This window comes from Capra hircus, chromosome 3 (genome assembly GCF_001704415.2).
Source record: "Capra hircus breed San Clemente chromosome 3, ASM170441v1, whole genome shotgun sequence".
NCBI classification, from domain to species: Eukaryota; Metazoa; Chordata; class Mammalia; order Artiodactyla; family Bovidae; genus Capra; species Capra hircus.
This window is the reverse complement of record NC_030810.1, coordinates 60,926,523-60,946,031: the sequence shown is the minus strand read 5'-3', so window position 1 is coordinate 60,946,031 and position 19,509 is coordinate 60,926,523. Positions and strand designations below refer to the sequence as shown.

The 19,509-nt window shown below is 35.9% G+C and overlaps 1 protein-coding gene across 3 annotated transcripts in view; it reads left to right on the top strand.

Annotated features, from left to right (window-relative positions):
- TTLL7 (tubulin tyrosine ligase like 7) overlaps window positions 1–19,171 on the top strand; it is a 171,850-nt gene extending 152,679 nt beyond the window's left edge. For 2 of the 3 annotated variants that reach the window (XM_018045669.1, XM_018045672.1), the window contains one exon: window positions 14,541–19,171. In XM_018045669.1, the coding sequence (XP_017901158.1) occupies window positions 14,541–14,661 (121 nt within the window). In that variant the 3' untranslated portion in view covers window positions 14,662–19,171. Of the gene's footprint in view, window positions 1–8,589; window positions 8,627–14,540 lie in introns of those variants that run through there. The other variant, XM_018045671.1, reaches the window with a different exon arrangement.

Genomic DNA, 19,509 nt, shown 5'->3' with positions numbered 1-19,509 from the left:
AATGAGGTACCACTTCACACCAGTCAGAATGGCTGCGATCCAAAAATCTGCAAGCAATAAATGCTGGAGAGGGTGTGGAGAAAAGGGAACCCTCCTACACTGTTGGTGGGAATGCAAACTAGTACAGCCACTATGGAGAACAGTGTGGAGATTCCTTAAAAAATTGCAAATAGAACTACCTTATGACCCAGCAATCCCACTTCTGGGCATACACACCGAGGAAACCAGAATTGAAAGAGACACATGTACCCCAATGTTCATCGCAGCACTGTTTACAATAGCCAGGACATGGAAACAACCTAGATGTCCATCAGCAGATGAATGGATAAGAAAGCTGTGGTACATATACACAATGGAGTATTACTCAGCCGTTAAAAAGAATTCATTTGAATCAGTTCTGATGAGATGGATGAAACTGGAGCCAATTATACAGAGTGAAGTAAGCCAGAAAGAAAAACACCAATACAGTATACTAACACATATATATGGAATTTAGGAAGATGGCAATGACGACCCTGTATGCAAGACAGGAAAAAAGACACAGATGTGTATACCAGACTTTTGGACTCAGAGGGAGAGGGAGAGGGTGGGATGATTTGGGAGAATGGGAATTATAACATGTATACTGTCATGTAAGAATTGAATCGCCAGTCCATGTCTGACATAGGGTGCAGCTTGCTTGGGGCTGGTGCATGGGGATGACCCAGAGAGATGTTGTGGGGAGGGAGGTGGGAGGGGGGTTCATGTTTGGGAACGCATGTAAGAATTAAAGATTTTAAAATTTAAAAAAAATAAAAAATTAAAAAACAACCAAAAAAAAACTAAAAAAAAAATAATAAAATAAATAAATCATATTAAGGTAAAAAAATAAAAAAAAAACAAAAATAAACAAATGGGATCTAATTAAAATTAAAAGCTTCTGCACAACAAAGGAAAATATAAGCAAGGTGAAAAGACAGCCTTCTGAATGGGAGAAAATAATAACAAATGAAGCAACTGACAAACAACTAATCTTAAAACTATACAAGCAACTCCTGCAGCTCTATTCCAGAAAAATAAATGACACAATCAAAAAATGGGCCAAAGAACTAAATAGACATTTCTCCAAAGAAGACATATGGATGGCTAACAAACACATGAAAAGATGCTCACCATCACTCATTATTAGAGAAATGCAAATCAAAACCACAATGAGGTACCACTTCACACCCGTCAGAATGTCTGTGATCCAAAAATCTGCAAGCAATAAATGCAGGAGAGGGTGTGGAGAAAAGGGAACCCTCCTACACTTATGGTGGGAATGCAAACTAGTACAGCCACTATGGAGAACAGTGTGGAGATTCCTTAAAAAACTGGAAATCGAACTGCTTTATGACCCAGCAATCCCACTGCTGGGCATACACACCAAGGAAACCAGAATTGAAAGAGACACATGTACTCCAATGTTCATCGCAGCACTGTTTATAATAGCCAGGACATGGAAACAACCTAGATGTCCATCAGCAGATGAATGGATAAGAAAGCTGTGGTACATATACACAATGGAGTATTACTCAGCCTTTAAAAAGAATTCATTTGAATCAGTTCTGATGAGATGGATGAAACTGGAGCCGATTATACAGAGTGAAGTAAGCCAGAAAGAAAAACACCAATACAGTATACTAACACATATATATGGAATTTAGAAAGATGGCAATGATGACCCTGTATGCGAGACAGCAAAAAAGACAAAGATGTGTATAGCGGACTTTGGGACTCAGAGGGAGAGGGAGAGGGTGGGATGATTTGGGAGAATGGCATTGAAACATGTATACTATCATGTAAGAATTGAATCGCTAGTCTATGTCCAATGCAGGATACAGCATGCTTGGGACTGGTGCATGGGGATGACCCAGAGAGATGTTGTGGGGAGGGAGGTGGGAGGGGGGGTTCATGTTTGGGAACACATGTACACCCATGGTGGATTCATGTCAATGTATGGCAAAACCAATACAGAATTGTAAAGTAAAATAAAGTAAAAATAAAAAAATTCCTTGAAAAACACATATTACCAAAATGACACAAGACAATATAGAAGGCTACCAATACCAAAGGCTACCATACCTTTGATACTAAAATCTGACCAGGATATTGTGGCAAAGGATAATGAAAGTTCAGTCTCACTGTTTAACATAGATGCAAAAATCTTACATAAATATTAGCAAAATGAACCCAGAAACCTTAAATAGGATAATGTATCATGACTAACTTTTGTTTATTGAATCTGTTTAAAGGTACAATAAAATTAAAATGTGATCAGTGTAATTTTACTAGAATAAAAAATCACTTAAAATACACAGACAGGTCATTTGATAGAATTCAATATACATTTTTGCTTTAAAAAATGAATAACAGGTTAAAAACAAAAGGGAAATTCCTTAATCTAATAAAGAGTAACTACAAAACCCCTACAAGCATATACTTAATGACGAAATGTTGAAGTCTTTTTAGAAGAGAATCAAGACAAGATTACCTATTAACTACAACTTCTGTTTATCATTATACTTGACCTGGCTTACTCAAGGAAGCCAGTCAAGAAAGTAAAAGGCATTGGATTTGAGAGAAAGAAATAAAACTCCTTACTAATGGTTGTGAGGACATTCATAGCACTCATAATCTAAATAACTCAACAGATAAATTACTAAGTAAACCTACCAATTTTGATGAAATCAAAATGTGAATAAAATCAGTATTTTTTCTATATCAATAACAAACAGATTAGATAAAATGTCATTTTTAATAGCATCAAAGAAAAACCAATACTTCAGAATAAAAAGTAACAAAAACATGTAAGATCCTCATGCAGAAAAATGTAAAAGATGTAAAGTTATGCCTTATATTGATATTGAAATCAATATCAATATGTCATTTCTTCTCAAATAGTTCTTCATATCTATAAATTCAACATATTCCTCACATAAATCCTAACAATTTTTTTTCAAGGTGAAGAATTTGACTAACATTTGTTCTAACATTTATACAAAAAACAAAGGGCCAAGAATAAACAAGACATTTTTGAAATAGTGGGACTGATTTACTACAGTGTGCTCAGAATTATAATAAAGCTATAGTGTTTGAGCGAAAAAGTTGGCTTACATGTCAACATTCAGAAAACTAAGATCATGGCATCCAGTCCCATCACTTCATTGCAAATAGATAGTGAAACAGTGAAAACAGTTTTTTGGGCTCCAAAATCACTGCAGATGGTGATTGCAGCCATGAAATTAAAAGACGCTTACTCCTTGGAAGGAAAGTTATGACCAACCTAGACAGCATATTAAAAAGCAGAGACATTACTTTGCCAACAAAGACCCGTCTAGTCAAGGCTATGGTTTTTCCAGTAGTCATGTATGGATGTGAGAGTGTTGGACTATAAAGAAAACTGAGGGCAGAAGAATTGATACTTTTGAACTGTGGTGTTGGAGAAGACTCTTGAGAGTCCCTTGGACTGTAAGGAGATCCAACCAGTTCATCCTAAAGGAAGTCAGTCCTGGATGTTCATTGGAAGGACTGATGTTGAAGCTGAAACTCCAATACTTTGGCCACCTGTTGCGAAGAGCTGACTCATTTGAAAAGACCCTGATGTCGGGAAAGATTGAAGGCAGGAGGAGAAGGGGATGACAGAGGATGAGATGGTTAGATGGCACAGCGACTCAATGGACATGAGTTTGGGTAAACTCCGGGAGTTGGTGATGGGCAGGGAGGCCTGGTGTGCTGTGGTTCATGGAGTCGCAAAGAGTCAGACATGACTGAGCGACTGAACTGAACTTAAGACCGTGCACTTGCACCAAAAGGATAGACAAATAGACCAATAGAAGCATTCAGAAAGGCCATGGACTTCCCTCATAGCTCATTTGGTAAAGAATCTGCCTGCAATGCAGGATAGACTCGCGTTCAATTCCTGTGTTGGGAAGATCCCCTGGAAAAGGAAATGGCAACCCACTCTAGTATTCTTGCCTGGAGAATCCCATGGGCAGAGGAGCCTGGCAGGCTACACTCTATGAAGTTGCAAGAGTTGGACACTACTTGGTGACGAAACCACCACAGAAAGGGCATAAATAGACTCAGGTTTATATAGAGACTTGATTTATGACAAAAGGGGGACACTTAACTTATAACAAATGGGCTAAAATTTTGTTTAAACAGATGGTTCTGGGGCAATTGAGTTTCCAAATAATAATAAAAAAAGAAACTTAATTTACCTACACCATATACAAAATCACTTCCAAATTATTGAGTACACAGATGTGAAAGGCAAAAGTAAAGATTTTTGGACGAAAATATAGACTTTTCATGACCTTGAAGTATGCAAAGAGTGTAAAATATCAGGCCAAGAAAGTACAGATTATAAATGAAAAGATAAACTTTACTATATTAAAATTAAGAATATATGTTTATTAGCAGACTCCATTAAGATGAAAGAGCAAGCCTCAGAATGAAAGTTGATATTTGCAACCTGTTTAACCTACAAAAGATTGTTGTACAGACTGTGTAAGAACTCCTACAGATTTCTAAGAAGAAAATAGGACACTCCATGGAAAAATGGGGAAGATACTTGAAGAGGCATTTTTAAAAGCAGTAAGTATTTGAAGTGTTCAAGCTCATACTCAGGGAGACGTGAAACCCATCTTTCAGACCATGAGTTGATGAGAATGTAGAGTAATGGAAACTCTCTCACACTGCTGATAATAATGAACATCATTACCTTTAAAAAAGTTTGGATAACCCACTAAAGTTTAGCATTTTCTCAATTATTTTATTCCTAATGATTCTAAGCAGAATGTATGCCCATGTGCATCAAGACCATTATAGAATTATCACAGTAGCATTTACTTATAATGGCTAGAAATTAGAAATACCTAAAATGTCCTGGGTGTTCATTGGAAGGACTGATGCTGAAGCTGAAACTCCAGTACTTTGGCCACCTCATGTGAAGAGTTGACTCACTGGAAAAGACCCTGAATCTGGGAGGGATTGGGGGCAGGAGGAGAAGGGGACAACAGAGGATGAGATGGCTGGATGGCATCACCGACTCGATGGACATGAGTTTGAGTGAACTCTGGGGGTAGGTGTTGAACAGGCAGGCCTGGCGTTCTGTGATTCATGGGGTCACAAATAGTCGGACATGACTGAGCGACTGAATTGAACTGAACTGAAAATGTCTATTCACGGAAGAATGGACAGTTTTTGTAATGTCCACTCAATGGAATATTTTACAGCATTGAAAATGAACAAACTGCATGCATACACAGCAATATGGAAGAATCTCAAACAGAAATTGAGCAAAAGAAGCCAGAGGCAAAGGACTACATACTTCATTTCATTTATATTTAAATTAAAAAAAAACAAGAAAAACTGAATTATAGTATTATAGAATATGTACTTCCTGTTTGCCGTAGATGGCAAACAGGAGGAAGTAATTGCCACTGAAGTTTGGATAGTTCAGTCACTCAGTTGTGTCCAACTCTTTGTGACCCCCATGGACTGCAGCATGCCAGGCTTCCATGTCCATCACCAACTCTCAGAGCTTGCTCAAACTCAATTTCCATTGAGTCGGTGATGCATCGAACCGTCTCATCTTCTGTCATCCCCTTCTCCTCTTGCCTTCAGTCTTTCCCAGCATCAGGGTCTTTTCCAATAAGTCAGTTCTTTGCATCAGGTGGCCAAAGTATTGGACCATCATCTTCAGCAACAGTCCTTCCAATGAATATTCAGGTTGATTTCCTTTAAGATTGACTGGTTGGATCTCCTTGCAGTCCAAGGGACTCTCAAGAGTCTTCTCCAACACCGCAGTTCAAAAGCATCAAATCTTCGGTGCTTAGATTTCTTTATGGTCCAACTCAAATCCATATATAACTCCTGGAAAAACCATAGCTGTAACTGGATGGACCTTTGTTGACAAAGTAATATCTCTGCTTTTTAATATGCTGTCTAGGTTGTTCATAGCTTTTCTTCTAAGGAGCAGTGAGTGAATGAGAGAAAGTAACTCAGTCATGTCTGACTCTTTGTGAGCCCATGGACTGTCCATGGAATTCTCCAGGCCAGAATACTGGAGTGAGTAGCCTTTCCCTTCTGTGGGGGATCTTCCCAACTCAGGGATCGAACCTAGGGCTCCCACATTGCAGGCAGATTCTTTACCAGCTGAGCCACAAGGGACACCCAAGAACACTGGAGTAGATAGCCTATCCCTTCCCTGAGCTATCAGTGAAGCCCTCCAAGGAGCAAGCGCCTTTAATTTCATGGCTGCAGTCACCACCAGCAGTGGTTTTGGAGCCCCAGAAAATAAAGTTTGTCACTCTTTCCATTGTTTCCCCATCTAGTTGCCATGAAGTGATGGGACCAGATGCCATGATCTTTGTTTTTTGAATGTTGAATTTTAAACCAGCTTTTTCACACTCCTCTTTCACTTTAATCAAGAGGCTCTTTAGTTCTTTGCTTTCTGCCATAAGGATGGTGTCATCTGCATATCTGAGGTTATTGATATTTCTCCCAACAATCTTGATTCCAGCTTGTGCTTCATCCAGTCCAGCATGTTGCATGATGTACTTTTCATATAAGTTAAATAAGCAGGGTGACAGTATACAGCCCTGACATACTCCTTTCCAAATTTAGAACCAGTCTGTTGTTCCATGTCTGGTTCTAACTGTTGCTTCTTGACTTGCATACAGATCTTAGGAGGCAGGTATGGTGGTCTGGAATTCCCATCTCTTGAGGAATTTTCCACAGTTTGTTGTCATTGACACAGTCAAAGGCTTTGGCATAGTCAATAAAGCAGATGTAGACGTTTTTGGGGAATTCTCTTATTTTTTCTATGACCCAACAGATGTTGGCAATTTGATCTCTGGTTCCTCTGCCTTTTCTAAATCCAGCCTGAACATCTGGAAGTTCTTGGTTTACATACTGTTGAGTCCTAGCTTGGAAAATTTTGAGCATTACTCTGCTAGCATGTGAGATGAGTGCCACTGTGCAGTAGTTTGAACATTCTTTGGCATTGCCTTTTTTGGGATTTGAATGAAAGCTGACCTTTTCCAGTCCTGTGACCACAACTGACTTTTCCAAATTTGCTGGCCTATTGAGTGCAGCACTTTCACAGCATCATCTTTTAGGATTTTAAATAGTTCAGCTGGAATTCCATCACCTCCCCTAGCTTTGTGTTGCTTCCTATGGTCCACTTGACTTCACAGTACAGGATATCTGGCTCTAGGTGAGTGATCACACCATCATGGCTATTCAGAAGTCTGGATAGTGGGTAAGTTTATGGGGCAGCAGTATGTGGTTCTGGGGTGCTAAGAATATTCAGTCATTTAACCTGGGTAGTAGTTATATGAGTGATCACTTTATAATATTCATTTACTAGATGTTTATTTTATGTACTTTTTGATTGAAAAGTTTTAAAATCAAGTTATATACATGATACTATTTTAATCTTAAGATAGCTTGGTACATCTATCTTAAAACAGGCATGGTCTTGCTAAAGAGGCTGATGTTGAGTGAGTACTCAGTTGTTCAGTTATGTTCAACTCTTTGCAACACCATGTACTGTAGCCCACTAGACTCCTCCATCCATGGAATTTTCTGGATAAGAATACTGGAGTGTGTTGCCATTTCCTTCTCCTGGGAATCTTCCTGACCCAGGGATTGAACCTGTGCCCCTTGCGTCTCCTGTCTTGGCAGGCGGACTCTTTACCACTTTGCTACCTGGGAAGCAAGGCTGATGTTAGTAACACATAAATAATAATATTTCACCTATATGCACTATTCCATTTGGTCCATACTCTGTAAGGCAGGCATGGCAGAAACTATTGGATTCTTTTCACCAGTGAGAAAACTGAGGCCCAAAGAAGTGAAATGGCTCATCCAAATCCATGTTGTTAGCAAATGACAAGAGGTGGGATTTGCAGTTAAAACCACAGTACAATGTTCTGGGTGTTGTATTTAAAATACAAAATAATGAGTGTTGGTCAGTATATTGAGAATTTAGTACTAGTTCAGAATGTAAAATGGTATGAGTGCTGTAGAAAACAGTGGCAGTTCCTTAAAAAGTTAAATATAAAATTACCATGAAAAGTTTGAAAGTATTAGTCACTCAGTTGTGTCTTACTCTTTGTGACCCCATGGACTGTAGCCTGCCGGGATCCTCTGTCCATGGAATTCTCCATGCAAGAATACTGGAATGGGTAGCCATTCCATATGACCCAGCATTTCCCCTCCTAGGTACACACCCCAAAGAACTGAAAACAAGGACTCAAATCAATTCTTGTACACCAATGTTCATAGCAACATTATTCACAATAGTCAGATGGTGACAGCCACCCAAATGTCCATCAACAGAGGAATGGATAAATAGAATGAGATCTGTTTATATGTACATTACTACTCTTTGCCCTTTTTGGCTGTGTGCTCAGTTCTGTCTGACTCTTTGTGCTGTGCTGTGCTTGGTCACTCAGTTGTGTTTGACTCCTTGCGATCCCAAGTACTACAGCTAAGCTCATCTGTCCATGGAATTTTCCAGGCAAGAATACTGGAGTAAATTGTCATTTCTTTTTCCAGAGTATCTTCCTGACCCAGGGACTGAACTTGCATCTCCTGCATTGGCAGATTGATTCTTTTATCACTGAGCTACTTGCATGTATTATTATTATGCCTATGTAAAATTGTAAATATAAATATAGTATTATATAAAATTTATAAATATAAAATATTATTCTATGTTAAAAGGTTATACTTAGTATAAAAATATATTATACTATGTATAAAAATGTAAAAGCATAAAATATTATACTGTGTTAAAAGGAATGAAATTCTGATACATGTCATAGCATAGATGCACCTTGAAAGCATGTTAAGTTAAATAACCCAAATATAAAAGGACAAACATGGTATGATTCCAATTATGTGCAGAATCTAGAATGAATTCATTGAGACAGAAAGCAGAATAGAGGTTACCAGGGACTGGGAGGAGGAGGAAATGGGAATTTAGTGCTTAATGGGTACAGAGTTTCTGCTACACATGAAAAGATCTGGAACCAGGTTATAGTTTTGGTTACACAACCATTTTACACAGCCAATATAACACAGTGTGAATATATTTACACTGAACATGAATACCTAAAAATCATAAGGAATTTCATGTTATATATTTATTTTACCACAATCAAAATAGTTGAAAAGAACACAACCTAAATAAAGTGATAAAATTTATTTACCCTATGTTCCCCAAACCAGGAAGCTGAGTTTACTCTGGGGGGGTGGCTATGGTTAGGGGTCCTGGATCTTTCTCCAGGAAAATCTCAGAGGTGTGTGCATTTTAACTTTCAAGGCTAATTAACTTACCAGTCTTGACATTCTTCATGTTCTAGAGATTCTCCATGGTCAGCAGTGAATTGGTATATGAAAAACCAAACAATTCTATGTCAGATGGGAAGTTCAGTTCAGTTCAGTTGCTCAGTTGTGTCCGACTTTTTATGACCCCATGATTTGCAGCACGCCAGGCCTCCCTGTCCATCACCAACTCCCAGAGTTCACTCAAACTCATGTCCATCGAGTCGGTGATGCCACCAGCCATCTCATCTTCTGTCGTCCCCTTCTCCTCCTGCCCCCAGTCCCTCCCAGCATCAGAGTCTTTTCCAATGAGTCAACTCTTCACATGAGGTGGCCAAAGTACTGGAGTTTCAGCTTTAGCATCATTCCTTCCAAAGAATACCCAGAACTGATCTCCTTCAGAATGGACTGGTTGGATCTCCTTGCAGTCCAAGGGACTCTCAGGAGTCTTCTCCAACACCAGAGTTCAAAAGAATCAATTCTTCAGCACTCAGCTTTCTTCATAGTCCAACTCTCACATCCATACATGACTACTGGAAAAACCATAGCCTTGACTAGACAGACCTTTGTTGGCAAAGTAACGTCTCTGCTTTTGAATATGCTATCTAGGTTGGTCATAACTTTTCTTCCAAGGAGTAAGCGTCTTTTAATTTCATGGCTGCAATCACCATCTGCAGTGATTTTGGAGCCCAGAAAAATAAAGTCTGACACTGTTTCCATTCTTTCTCCATCTATTTCCCATGAAGTGATGGGACTAGATGGCATGATCTTCATTTTCTGAATGTTGAGCTTTAAGCCAACTTTTTCACTCTCCTCTTTCACTTTCATTAAGAGGCTTTTTAGTTCCTCTTCACTTTTTGCCATAAGGGTGGTGTCATCTGCATATCTGAGGTTATTGGTATTTTTCCTGGCAATCTTGATTCCAGCTTGTGCTTCTTCCAGCCCAGCGTTTCTCATGATGTACTCTGCATACAAGTTAAATAAGCAGGGTGACAATATACAGCCTTGACGTACTCCTTTTCCTATTTGGAACCAATCTGTTGTTCCATGTCCAGTTCTAACTATTGCTTCCTGACCTGCATATAGGTTTCTCAAGAGGCAGGTCAAGTGGTCTGGTATTCTCATCTCTTTCAGAATTTTCCACAGTTTATTGTGATCCACACAGTGAAAGACTTGGCACAATCAATAAAGCAGAAATAGATGTTTTTCTGGAACTCTCTTGCTTTTTTGATGATCCAGAGGATGTTGATAATTTGATCTCTGGTTCCTCTGCCTTTTCTAAAACCAGCTTGAACATCTGGAAGTTCATGGTTCGTGTATTGCCAAAGCCTGGCTTGGAGAATTTTGAGCATTACTTTACTAGAGTCTGAGATGAGTGCAATTGTACAGTAGTTTGAGCATTCTTTGGTGTTGCCTTTCTTTGGGATTGGAATGAAAACTGACCTTTTCCTGTCCTGTGGCCACTGCTGAGTTTTCCAAATTTGCTGGCATACTGAGTGCAGCACTTTCACAGCATCATCTTTCAGCATTTGAAAGAGCTCAACTGGAATTCCATCACCTCCACTAGCTTTGTTCGTAGTGATGCTTTCTAAGGCCCACTTGACTTCACATTCCAGGATGTCTGGCTCTAGGTGAGTGATCACACCATCGTGATTATCTTGGTCGTGAGGATCTTTTTTGTACAGTTCTGTGTATTCTTGCCACCTCTTCTTAATATCTTCTGCTTCTGTTAGGTCCATACCATTTCTGTCCTTTATTGAGTCCATCTTTGCATGAAATGTTCCCTTGGTATCTCTAATTTTCTTGAAGTGATCTCTAGTCTTTCCCATTCTGTTGTTTTCCTCTATTTCTTTGCATTGATCACTGAAGAAGGCTTTCTTATCTCTTCTTGCTATTCTTTGGAACTCTGCATTCATATGATTATATCTTTCCTTTTCTCCTTTGCTTTTTGCCTCTCTTCTTTTCACAGCTATTTGTAAGTCCTCCCCAAATAGCCATTTTGCTTTTTTGCATTTCTTTTCCTTGGGGATGCTCTCGATCCCTGTCTCCTGTACAATGTCACGAACCTCTGTCCATAGGTCATCAGGCACTCTGTCTATCAGATCTAGTCCCTTAAATCTATTTCTCACTTCCACTCTATAATTACAGGGATTTGATTTAGGTCATATCTGAATGGTCTAGTGGTTTTCCCTACTTTCTTCAATTTAAGTCTGAATTTGGCAATAAAGAGTTCATGATCTGAGCCACAGTCAGCTCCCGGTCTTGTTTTAGATAAATGCATATTTTACATTTATATGATGGATATGTGAAGATGTGTATACCTCATCTTAGAATTGAGGAGTAAGGGTATGTGTATGAAACAAAGAGGATAGTTTGTGTTATTTCTTCTTGGAATGAGTTAGCTACAAGTTAGCTATATTTGTACTTCAAGAGTAAGCTACAATAGAAATAAAGCTGGAGACTTCAGATATTTTTGTGCTTTAACAGACACTCTTTAGATACTATCTATAAATCCACTTTCTAGAGATTCTTCTTGGTAAAAAATCAAATTGTTATTTAACTTCATTGCAGAGAAAATTTAAAAATAATCTTTCTTACTCAGCTAGTGTGGGCTCTCCCAAGAGATCTTAATGGAGATATTAAGGCAAATAATCCATTGTGTTTCACTGTAATCCTTTAAAATATCACACAGCCCTTGCTTTAGGGAAGCAAAGTGTTTCTTACAATGTAACTTTATATGCTTTTTTACATTCATACTGAATTTCTTTTCCTTTTTACGTCTTTAGTTTCATTTTAGCCTTCTCTGCTTCTATTAAAAAGTTTAGTTTTGTGGATAATATTTTTCTACTTTCTAAGTTTGTATACTTCATATTTCTGAAAAATAAATGTAATCATTGTATTTGTCAGTTTTAAAATTGGAATTCATACACATAAATGGCAATATAGTATTTTGGGGGAGTGATAGTTCTGGAGTGAGACCAAATGGATCTGAATCTTGGCTTTAGTCATTTTGTGACTGTGGGCAAGGCATTTAATGCCTGTACACTTTGGTGTATTCATCTATAAAATGGAGCTGATAATAATATATACCATAGAGAATCATTAAAAATAATATTTTTAAAGCAAGTATAATGGTGCTGGCACAGACACACACACACAGATTCTTTTTAAATACAAAATAGTGTTAAATAAAATAGTATAAGTTCACTGTAACCCTGGACTTTGTACTTTTATTTTTTCACCTGTGTAAATGGAAATCTTTAGCTCAGAAGGCAATGTGAATGTTATTGTAATGCCAATAATAACTTTTCTTTGGAGATTCTTTAAAAGAAAGTTGGTAAAAGTTACTGTTTAATATAATTATTATCAATGTAACCAGGATGTACCCAATTTTCAGTAGGAGAGAGAATAACTCTCAAGTAGTATGGAATAGTGGCTTTTGGTGAACACCTTAGTTTCCTTTGCACCTTTGCCCTAGATCGGAAGGGCAGCCTGTTTCTTACAGAATATATCAGATCAGTCATCATGAAACACTAGCTCTTGACATAATAATTAATTCATATGAATTACCCAAGTGATATTAAGAAAATGATTTATATAATCTATGATGTGAGAAATCAATTGTTTCATTATTCATCACCCATTGTGCAGTTTTGATTTAATTTAGTTTGTTGTAGATTATTTTACTGCTCTATTAACATAATGATTTGAGCAATTATTTATAGTTTGTGATATTAAGTAAGAGATTTAGGGGATATTATCAGATAATTCACGATGGAATGATGTCTATGAATATTATGTGGAATTCTGCCATTTTAATCTGAGTACTGTATGCAGTTCGATCATAATGAATTCGTATTCTTCTACAAAATTCATGTAACAACAACATAAATGTAATTTTCCATTGACACAGAAGTTAGTACCAGTATTATTTAATAAAGAATTGTTAGCTAATAATATCTTTGGTCCTCAGTTTCTTCATTTGTCTTTGGAAGTATGATACTGTGGCTGGAAGATTCTGCAGTCACATGAAGAAAATAAATGATTTGATCTCTACCTTTGTTTCTTTTTAAGACTAATTATCAGTCTCCTTCTGTTGTTACTTCTTCTTTTCGAGATTTTTTATAAATATCTTTGTCCTGACTTTCTAGCATGTCCTCGTCATCATCTGGACTTAGGCTTTTAATAGTGATACGTGTGTTTGCTCATGTCGGTTTCCTTAATCATTTCTTTCTCAACATATAGATTGGAATGGCCTAATGCCAATCAAAGGCTTTCCAGAGGAATAAGATTATACAGACACACATTCTTATTTGCACCTCTTAAATCTCAAAGCTCTGAAAACTCAGACTAATAGAAATAAAAATAACCCATTTATTGGCACATCTGAATTGACACAAAGTTGTTTATATAGTCTGTTTCCAATTTATTGTGAATATTTCTGCATTTCATTACAGAAATATTAATGGTTTGCACAATGCTGCCCTAAGACTCTGATGAAGATGTTGCATTATATATAGTATATATACCATATTGTCCTAAAATTGGAAAATTCATATATTCTGAAATACATTTGGGTGCAAAGGTTGCATGCATCCTGTAATCATGATTGGTTTTGGTATTTGGTAATCTAAGCACCCAGTAGTCTAGGAGTATAAAATTTACAATTTAGGTATAAATTTTAATCTTTAACTTTTCTTTCAGATTAACTACAGTCATAATACATCAATGATATATTATGAAATTGAAATCAATGGTTTCAACATCCTTGAAATAATTATTTTAATGTGGTTAGCCAAATTCTCATGTTACTTGATGTTACATGATGTTTTTAAGAAGTACTTGACTGGCTATACATATTATTTACAGAGATTATTAATGAATTCCAAATTAACATGAGTGATGTAAACAGTTTCCTAGCTTGTGAGTTCATGGCTGTTTATGGGATATCTTGGGATACTAAGACCACATTTTGCATATATATTCAGCTCTTTGAGTGAGGCTGTATGACCCTTTCCTACCTCCCCTCCTCAAGAGAGGAAATCCTTTTATGTGGATTGCATTGTTGCAGTGTCATTTCTCATGTAAGATGTACAAATTATTAACCACATAACCCTTTAGTGGGAGATATTAATATTAATTTGTTTGTAAAAGTCTAATTTTTAAACTATTACTTTTAGGTATTTACTACCAGGAAGTACACAATTCTTCATGAGAACACCAAGCTACAACTTGAAATACAGTTCACCTGGAATGACTCGCTCCAATGTTTTGTTTACATCTCGATATGGCCATTTGTGAAAGAGAAGGGAAGATCGCCATGGGTTATGCATAATAGCAATTCATTTTTTTCCCAATTTAACATTGAAAAGACAGTGACCATTAACTACTGTTTTATGTATATATGATATATATGTGTGTGGAAAATATGTACACACATGCACTCAAATAACACATATATTTATTATAATATATGAAAGAAAAATTAGCAGGAAACTGGATATAAGATTTAACCTTTCTGGAAATGTAATAAACCATGTTAAAATTGTTTACACAAATATGTGAATGTCTAGAATTTGCTAGGTTTATAATTAATACCTTCCTACTAGAAATGTTATTTTTGCTGCAGAGTATATAAAACAGAATTGATCTTGAAGATCCCATTACAATGTTATTTTCTAGATAATACTTTTGACTTAAAAAGAATTAATAGTATATTACTTTATTAATTCTCTTATATATATCTAGTAGCCATTTAAAATGAAAACAAAAATTAGAAGCTTGGTGTTGCTTGATGATAGGATTAAGTATAAAATGGGTGTGTCATTACTATAGCACACAGTAGCATGCTATTAATATAAAAATCCCACCTGGATTCTCCAATATTTTTATTCCTCAGTGTGGGAATCTAGCTACTTGTGAAAATGATAATGTAAATTTTCAGTAAGGCTCTAGTAAGATCACAATAACTATCTAAAATGGAAGACAATCCAGTGGGTTAAAAATTAAACTTACTAGCTTATATTTTTATTTTTTATTGAGAGTCACATAAAGGGAACAGAAAATGGTGGTAATAGCAAAATCTTTCCATATGGCTTTTGTGTCTCTTACCACTCATACCACTTATGTTTTCTTTTTTGAAAGTATACCTCTGATGGGTACATATGGTCAAATACAGTTTCTTCTCTTCTTCAGAAGGGGAAGAGCTGATAATTTAAGCTTATTTCAATGTTACAGAATGAATGTGTCACATTATTTTATAAGCCTCTCAATTTTGAGACCAACGTACGTTGCAAAGACTAATGCAGAGTTTCAAATTGCACCATAGAAAGCCATCTAAATTATTACAAAAAGAAGATTCTGATTACTAAATGTGATTAGTCATGGATGTTCTCTTGAGAATTTCAAAAAAAAATCAAAATAGAGTATGAAGTTTTCTTCTTGTCCAAAGTTATTATGCATAATTTTCATAGCAGTTTACTTCCTTTTTTGCTTACAGTTTCAAAAACTATGAGTGAGCTTTCAGTTTTCTATACAAATATAAAAAATACCATGGATATCCTTCGAGACGGTGATATTCACCTTTTAGAATTTTATTTTAATTTCTCCCAGTAGTTTTATTTTTCACAGATGGTAGTTATTTGCGACATTCATGAATGTTTTACCTCCTTTTACTATCCTGAAAGCTTTTTCCAGTAAATCGAGAAATGGTCCCAAAGCAGAAGGAGAACTGAGAGGGGCAAACTGGCCTGCTTTAATCCACAAGCTGGATAACTGACAACCCAAAGTTGTAAGTTAGATATATTTTGCTTTTAAAGCCATAATCTGAGGCTGTATTTGGATAAAATAGGTTCTTCCCTAAATTGTTGCTAGTTACTGGATTCTTTATGACTACCAACCACTCATATTCCAATGGATACTCTTCCTTGCTAATTGCATCCCAAAGGAGAGTTATTGTCTTTGTGGGAAAAGAGGATAAGGATGTCAGGATGAAGGAAATCACAGTGTAGCTCTGAGTGTTTATGATACCATTTTCCTAAATATGTTTAGAATTTTGGAGAATAAATAATGCTGGAATTGGGATATTAATAAAATCATTGTAAGAATGATCAGCAAGTAGGCCTTTTCGTGGAGCAATTTAAGTCATTTTTTGGGTTCAGATTCATGATTTGTTCATGAGTGAGACACAGTTTCAAAGGTCTGATGTATGATATCAGTCCAGTTTCTTGGCCGCTCACTTGCATTAGCTTAAATCACAATGGTGACTTAATTTGCTAGAGTGAAAAGAATGTCTAACATGTCTCTCCCTAGGAAAAAAAATATTTTAAAAAGAGTAACTTTAAATGTATGAAAGTACCCAGTTAGTTATTAACAATCAAATTTGATTCCTCTAGCTACCCAAGTCTGACTTTTTTTGAGTGCTAGAATTTTCTTGCCCACATTTGCCTCTTTAGACTCATCTGGTTCTGATATGAGGAAGATGTGAATAAAAGCCATGTGCCCATTATTTATGTATACTACCTGGTACCCTGTGGACTATGGTTGTGTTCACGCTTATTCCTTAATGAGAAACTAAGAAGACTCAGTAATCAACTGTGAAAGTCCCTAGAGGCCATAGAAATGTTTTAGTAATATAAAATATTCTTTAGTTTTTATTATAAATTTTTTATTCATAGAGTTAAAATATATCAGTGTAAGTGATAGTATGGGTCTGACTCTCTTCTAAGAGAAAACATACCTTTTTATCTGAAAAACTCCAGAAACTATTCAGTCTTACCAGAGTTTTTAATAGAGAGTTTGGTTTACTTGTGATGAAAGCATATTTTCATTCTGTTATTAAAAGATACATCCCTGATCATTCTGTGACTAATGCTTTCCAGAACTGTATATGATTGAAGTTATTCCAGAACTGTCCAAGAAACAACATTTTAATGTTAAATTATCATATATGAATATTGTATGAGATTGCAGATTAGTTTTCACTGTAATAATCCAGCACTGTAATAGTATTTGCTTCATGTATTTTGTTGAAGGAACTATTGTGATTCATATTATGATTATTAGCAACAATTTTTATTTTACCTTGCATGTATAAAAATTAAATTATAGTAAGATCAAATATGAAAATGGCAATAGGAATGTTAGATGCAAAGATCTATACACATTTTTTCATATATCTGAATTAGGTCTAAATATACAAAACTTTTTTAAGTTCTCCCCCTAAAACTAATATGAACCAAACTCAAGCAAAAAACCCCAGTCTTCTCATCCAGTACTTATACACAGCTAGATTCTAGTGGCTTGTAGCCATCAAGAAAAAGATTTCATTCTAATTCTTTTTTCATTAGAAAGTATATGATTATAGACTTTAGTTATCTAACTTTAAATTTCATGTTTTAATATAAATTAATCCAAATGCTCTTCTTTAGCATGACAAAGGCATTCCACTTAAAAATTCTCTTTAAATCGAAACTTCCACATTACTTGACATTTTCAAAAGTACCAAAAAATTGGTAGTTGCATAAGCTCTATTATTTGTAGTTTTCTATAAAGCATTTGATTAATTCTTATATGTATATTCTTTAAAATATAATAGCAAATATGTTGAGAAGAGTGACAATAAATACCTTCCTTTTCTGTTCTGTAATACTTTTTTAACATTTTGAGTCCTAGTTTACTTGGTCCTAAGGGTTAAACGATAAAAAGTATAAGTACAATTGCTATGTTCTTGTGACCTGGTGATTTGTGAAATTTTCTTTTATCTTGAGATTGAGAAATCTAATAAAGCTTTCCAGAACTGAATTAGTTATCTAAATATTTTGGACTAGTGCTACTTACAAATAAATTTTGAAAGTTAATCAAAGTTTATTAATCAAATCAAAGTTTTATTCCTTACACTGTTTTTTTTCTTTCTTTTCTTCTTTTTTAAACTTCAAGTACCATTTAAAGTTTTGACCTTTGCATAGACAAAGTCAAGAAAAGAGAAATCCTGCTTTTTAAAATATTGATTTATAGTGGTATATTTTTGCCTCAGCAATAATAAAACTTAGATAAGATGTGTTATTGGATCAAGTTCAGTTTTTCTGCTGAGATTTTTAAGAACAAGGTTGATGTTTCAATGTCCAAAAAGCATTAATTATTTGGATCCATATGAATCAAGACACATGGCTCTTGTGACAAAAAATGTTAAGTTAAAATTAATTGTACACTTTGAGATTGTTGCCTTTTTGGGTGTTTTTCCTTTTTGCCTTATTATGAATGGGTATATGGTATTGAAGGAAAACTATGCAGGTGAAACAGTTTCTATTAACTGGACTGTATTAACTAAAAAGAGCTACACAAAGTTTTTACTTTATCCTCACCTGCCAATTTGAAAACTATTGGTAAAATCGTTATTCAATAGGCTAATATTTTCTAAATTAGTAAGACTTACCTTACCAAAGTTATCAGATTGATATTTCTCTTTCAAAGACTAAAACAACAGTTTTAGTCCTGAGCTGGTTGGTTCATATATTAACTAATATACATACTACAACTTTGAATATTAATAGATTGGCTGAAGATTTTAGGTTTGAAGATTAGTTTGAAAGCAATACATTTGCTCCCGTGAATCATGATGCAGATTATCCCCATGTGTTTTACTGCCTGTATATGAATGCAAATGTTGTTACAGAAAATATGCTTGAAATGTCAACACAGTGTGCAATTAGTATTGCATCATCATGCTTCAGCATGTGATACCTGTATGATGACATTATTTCAACTACTCAGATATGTTACTGTAATAAAAATGTTTAACATAAGAAAGCTGCATATGTCATCAAATGCTTATTTCTGTTTCACACACACACACACACACACACACACACACACAGACACAGAGTTTTAAGTAGTAGAAGAGATTGGTTCTCAATTAACCAGGGTAATGAAACATATTTTCACAGTAAATTTCTGCTGCTGCACTGACAGTAGCTCTGTGAGGATCACTTTGTGCACATGTGCTCAGTCATATCGACTCTGCAACCCCATGGGCTGTAGCCCACCAGGCTCCTCTGTCAGTGGGATTATCTCGGCAGGAAGACTGCAGTGGGTTGCCATTTTCTCCAGGGGATCTTCCCATCCAGGGATTGAACCTGTGTCTCCTATGGC